At 39.2% G+C, this 5,292-nt stretch overlaps 1 protein-coding gene across 1 annotated transcript; it reads right to left on the reverse strand.

The window, feature by feature from the left end:
• Window positions 1-1,165: 1,165 nt before the first annotated feature.
• On the reverse strand, window positions 1,166-5,225 carry LOC108271546 (polyadenylate-binding protein 1A). Its single transcript, XM_017479189.3, has 11 exons — window positions 4,806-5,225; window positions 4,339-4,524; window positions 3,791-3,984; window positions 3,545-3,660; window positions 3,168-3,318; window positions 2,832-2,922; window positions 2,294-2,661; window positions 2,093-2,180; window positions 1,647-1,780; window positions 1,483-1,533; window positions 1,166-1,274 (listed from the first exon to the last, which is right to left on the reverse strand). Exons 2-11 carry the CDS (start codon window positions 4,517-4,519, stop codon window positions 1,188-1,190), a joined length of 1,461 nt encoding a protein of 486 aa, XP_017334678.2. The 5' UTR covers window positions 4,520-4,524; window positions 4,806-5,225; the 3' UTR covers window positions 1,166-1,187.
• Window positions 5,226-5,292: the final 67 nt, after the last annotated feature.

The following is a 5,292-nucleotide window of genomic DNA, read 5'->3' on the forward strand; positions in this document are numbered from 1 at the left end:
AATACTTTTTTCCACTTTACTACACACAACTTTATTACACATAATGGGTTGTTGGCTGAGAGGGCAAAGTGATTAACGTTAATATCAGTTTATTTCTGAGTATCTCTGAGTATCTCACTCAAAAAAAAAAAAGTTGCGGTATGTTTGTGAATGGGCGTTTGATTTAAATTCGAGAGACACTGAGGAGATTGTTAAAATTGAGCCTCCCCACCAAACACAACCTGGTGATTGGGCTTTTTGCTTCATCCTCTGTTAATGCAGACGAGCTGGTTAAGTCTTGCAGCGCGCAGTCAAACACGATCAGAAACCACTGGATGTGGTGTGAATAAATTACCTCATCCAGATGTACTTGAATAATTCCAGAGGCTAAGTCATTGACTTGCTTGTGAAGTAGAGGTTGCTTAGAACCAATCATTTGGAACAATTAAGCATTTTTCCCCCTGCTTGTTTCTACTGAAAATAATGGTGCAGATAAAATTCAATTAGTAATTGACACACTCACTCACTCACTTTCTGTCTCACTCGCTCACTTTCTCTCTAAATAAAATCCCCAAAGTGTTTTGGCTACATAGTACAGCCATTTTCCCCTTTTGTTGTTATTGGATGTGGACAAAGTGGACTTTAATTTCTTCATTTTCATATAATTTAAGTAAGTCATATCAGATCAGTCTCTAACACAATTTATGAGACAGGTATACCATGACCAAAAATAGCCTTATTTCTATAGATTTCACACCCATTTTTACTCTAAAATATACATGACTACAAAAATGTTTTGGTGGCTTGAAAAAATGAATAAATCTCTAGTGAAGTCCCTGATCTAATGTTGAACGCTGAGATTTAATGAACATTCAGATTTAAGATCATTTCAGATTTCTGAGATAACTAGGGTGCTCATGGTCTTTTAGAGAAGTTATTCTCAGATTTGACAAGACACTATTTGAAGAATATTCCCCCATTTCTGACAAAGTCTCAGCAATCAGGTCAAATCTTCGTTCTTTAACTAACTCAGCCATTTACAACGTAATCTCTGTGAGTTCTGACTCTGTGACGTTAATTCTTCTCAGTTAATGCTTAAGATTTTAACATTCTGGAGCTAATTCATTTACAATCTTTAAATTCTAAATAAAGGACAATAATCAAGACAAAGACCACTTCATAATATGTACAATATTGGTTGCAGTGTTTTATTGTATTGTATTGTATTTATTCTTTCTCTTCTTGTTCTTCTTATTCTTCTTATTGCTGTTGTTAAATAACACCTTCAGGGTTTCCTGAAATAGAAATGTAGAGTGGTTTTAGTCTCTGTGTGTGTGTGTGTGTGTGTGTGTGTGTGTGTGTGTGTGTGTCTGACTGCTTTGTTAATGGAACTTTTTATCCCTGTGTAAACTGTGTTTTGACGATAAATCTAAATATGAAATATTGTTGTGTGTCACACAACCGATTATCAGCACATGTCTAGTTTTCATTAAAAATCTTCACCGGCTTGCATCCAGCGTCCCTCGCCTTCAGGAGTGCATCCATTTCATCCACCTGCACACAAACACACACATACACATTTTAATATCAACAGTTGTAAGAATCAGATACGAAACACTTGGTATATTGAAAAAAATGTATGTGTGTGTTTGTGTGTGTGTGCTCACCTTGGTATGCAGGAGCTCAGGGTATGCAATCATGTCTATGATCTCAAAATTGTTCGCATCCTCCAAAAGCATCCAGGTGATCTTGTTAGCCTGAGTCGGGTGGATTTCCTCGACCAGAGGTAACAGGTGATCATCTGTAGAAAGAGAGAGATTCAGAGTGCGAGGTGTGTTAGGGAGGAAGAGTGAATGGTGCCAGCCATCCAAATCATGTAAAATGAACGGGGCTCAGAGGCCAGACTCTTTCTATACATTGTTATTGTCTAACAAAAGCAAGAGGAGTCGAAAGCCGGAGCTTGTAGAAGTTTTAGTTCTACGCAAGGAAACACGTTCCAAACAGTAATGGGGAAGTAAAATAAAGTGTATTAAATCACTGAGTTGCAGAGCAGGAGTGTATATGAGCCATATTTATGTGTGTGTTTGTGTGTGTATATGAGTGTGAGACTCACGCGCCATCTGGATCTGGTCGTATAAACGAGATGACTCCAACATGTAGATAGTCAGACGCTTCCCAGCTGGTGGATATGTGGATACATCCTGCAAACATATTATTATTATTATTATTATTATTATTATTACTACTACTATTATTATTATTATTATTATTATTACTCAAAATTATAATTACACAATTAGAGCTTTGTTCTTACCGTTGTGTCCATGTCCTTCTGCACTTCACTGATTGATGTAGAAGGCATTTCAGCTGCATCTGGAGCTTGAGGTGGAGCTGGAACCTCATCTGCAGCTGAATTTAGACCTGAAACACTATCTACAGGTGGAACTGTCTCTACAACGGGGACACTTAGAAGAGTGTCTACAGGTGGGACACAATCTACAGATTGAACTTTTCCTACAGCTGACACTGTGTCTGTCACTGGAACAGTACCATCAGGTGTTGGTGTAATGATGGTTGTACACTCTTCATTCAAACATGGTGCCTGACTAGTTGATGTGATGGTGCCACCGGTCTGCTGATGCACCAGTACAGGCTGAACTACATCGGGTATATTCTGGACATCTGCATACAGAAAAAAGCACCAAACAAAGACATATAGTTACAGGCTTCATCCTAAACCATATCCTGCTATGCTAGTACTATTCAGTCACTATGCAGCCGTGGAGAGAGACGGGAATACACACTGTATAACAAGTGTAACACTGATATACAATCAGACAGCTGTGACTCACATTGTGTCTGGATGGTCTGGGCAACCCAGAGCAGATCCGGGCGGGGCTCGACCTTCTGGCTGGGGCTGAAAGAGACAGCCAGGTTCTGAGCCTGTAAGACAGATACACACAGCCATTAACACACTTTATTTCATCTTTTTTCTCTCAGATCATCATCACAGCTAGCAGATAGCCATATCCAGTTAGCAGTAGCCTCTTGAGGTAACTTGGGGTAGTTAGAACGGGGTTCTCATTCTTTTGCAGGCAGTGACCCCTTTAACTGCAATATCTAAATGCAATACTGAATCATTTTAATGTGTACACCACGGGTTGGTAGATGTTCTATATGTTATTAACCTGTATGCTCGCCATCCTCTGCCTGTTCTGATTGGCAGGGTAAGCCTGACGTTCCTCTTTCCGCTGGGCCACATCCACATACAACGGCTTACAGCCCCAGTGGCCCGTCTGAGCCTTGCGCTCCTCACGGGATTTAAAGCGTTCAATGAAGCTGTAACACAACAGAGGCACTGCTCTAAGTCTTTATGCCTACGCCACCAAAATTACAAGCTGATGTTGGCTGAAATACCCTCATGTGACCAAACAGAACCTTTATATCAACAATATAAGGATTTAAAAAAAAAATCAAATGGAATTAGTTCAACACAAAAGAGCGAAAGAGAACCCTGACATTAGAACCCAGGCTGCTAAAACGTAGTAATTTACACATGGCTTACACTTTACGGCCGTTCAACACTTTGGCGTTGAGCCGGTTCATGGCAAAATCCGCTGCCTCTGCAGACTCAAAATGGACGTAGCCGTACCCTTCCGACCCCTTCTCATCACCTACAACCTTCAGGAGAGACACATCATGTCAACACACAATTTATATTAAACAGAACTAATACAGGACTTTAGTATAAAATGCATGCTAATCACACTATACAGATGCTATTCAGATCCAAACAGTTCAAAGCCCGAACCTTGCAAGACAGGACCTTCCCAAAGGCCGAGAAGGTGTGAAAAAGGGCCAAGGTGTCAATCGACTTGTCCAGGTTCTTGATGAACAGGTTTCCAACGGTGGAGTTCCTCAGGGATGAATCCCTCTGAGACCACTGGACGCGCATAGGCCGTCCCATAAGGAGCTCAAAATGAAACATTTCCATTGCTCGCTCAGCTGAGGGAACAAAATGAATTACAGCTCATTCATTTCAATTAAAAAGGCTAGATAAGCTCATGTTCAGAATTATTGGCACCTTTGGTGAAGATGGGTAAGAAAGGTTATGAAAAATGCTTTGGTTGATTAACTTAATCACACTTTTAACTGAAGTATTTATTTTAATAATTTGTAAAAATTAATAACAGTTTCAACAAAACCTCATGTCATTATAAGGCACATAACTTAAAACAGTAAACAGTAAAATAATGTTGAATTAGACATGTAGACTTTAGTAGGCTATAAACTGGTATAAAATGCAGAAACAGTGTATGGAACAGCGTTCTTCAGTGTTCTGTGTGGTTTGTGTATTACCGTCAGCCCGCTGCTCAAAGTTGACAAAAGCGTAGCCGAGTGAGGAGCGGGTCCTCCAGTCCCTGCAGAGCCGGATGGAGTGAATGCTGCCTGCAGGGCTGAATGTCCACGCAAGCAAGGCTTCTGTCACCTCGGGGTGCAGATCACCCACATACAGTGAGGCCATCATTTCCTGGTTCATTCTACCTAAAAATTAAATAATCAATCAATCAAACTCTCAGTGATGGAGGAAATCAATAACCTACAGTTTTAAAGACAAACATTAAGTATAGTACACAAAAAATACTTTTCTCCTCGGAAATTGAAAAATCTTAAAACATAAAGGACTAAAGGTTCTTACAGCTCTCAGTACAATAATAAAATTACAGAAAAACAAATAAAAACGGTCTGAAAAGTGTTCAGAATACCAGTTAATATTCAACTATAACAAAAAAGATTCATTGATAAATTATTACAAGGCGACTTACTACAGATGATAATGACCAGGAGTACAAGAGAAATACTGATCGCTGCTAAGTGCTGCTAAGTGCTGCTAGTTGCTGTGTCGCTGGTTACTGAAGGTCTGAATAGATTTCTCTTGTGCAGGAACAGCTTTTGAGTCAGACTGTGATGCAATTCCGCTCACTGTTCCGAATTCTGAATTCTGTAACCATGGTACTGGTGAACCTGATAGGCTGAATCTCAAGGAACATAGTAAATTAAGTTCAAACTCACTCCAAAACATTCATTTAAATTCAAAATAGCTTTCAATATTATTATAGAAAAGCTGCATTGAATCCAGTCGGTACACAAAACAGGCCAAGCTGCAATTAATCCCAATTAATATGCTTTCAGTGATTTATACATTCTGGGGATATAAAGTGTTTAGATGCAAATACAATTCACAAAACACTAAAACACAATATTTTATGTATATATACACGTTTATACATAAATATTATACAATATTATACA

The sequence above is a fragment of the Ictalurus punctatus genome, chromosome 1, assembly GCF_001660625.3.
Source record: "Ictalurus punctatus breed USDA103 chromosome 1, Coco_2.0, whole genome shotgun sequence".
NCBI lineage: Eukaryota > Metazoa > Chordata > Actinopteri > Siluriformes > Ictaluridae > Ictalurus > Ictalurus punctatus.

Excerpts from the sequence above, each read along its gene's own strand:
- LOC108271546 (XM_017479189.3), bottom strand. The coding sequence starts at position 4,519 with ATGAACCAGGAAATGATGGCCTCACTGTATGTGGGTGATCTGCACCCC. Across the intron at positions 3,661-3,790 it reads GGAAGGTCCTGTCTTGCAAG|GTTGTAGGTGATGAGAAGGG; the intron begins GTTCGGGCTTTG and ends TCTCTCCTGAAG. Across the intron at positions 1,781-2,092 it reads CGACCAGATCCAGATGGCGC|ATGATCACCTGTTACCTCTG; the intron begins GTGAGTCTCACA and ends CTCTTTCTACAG.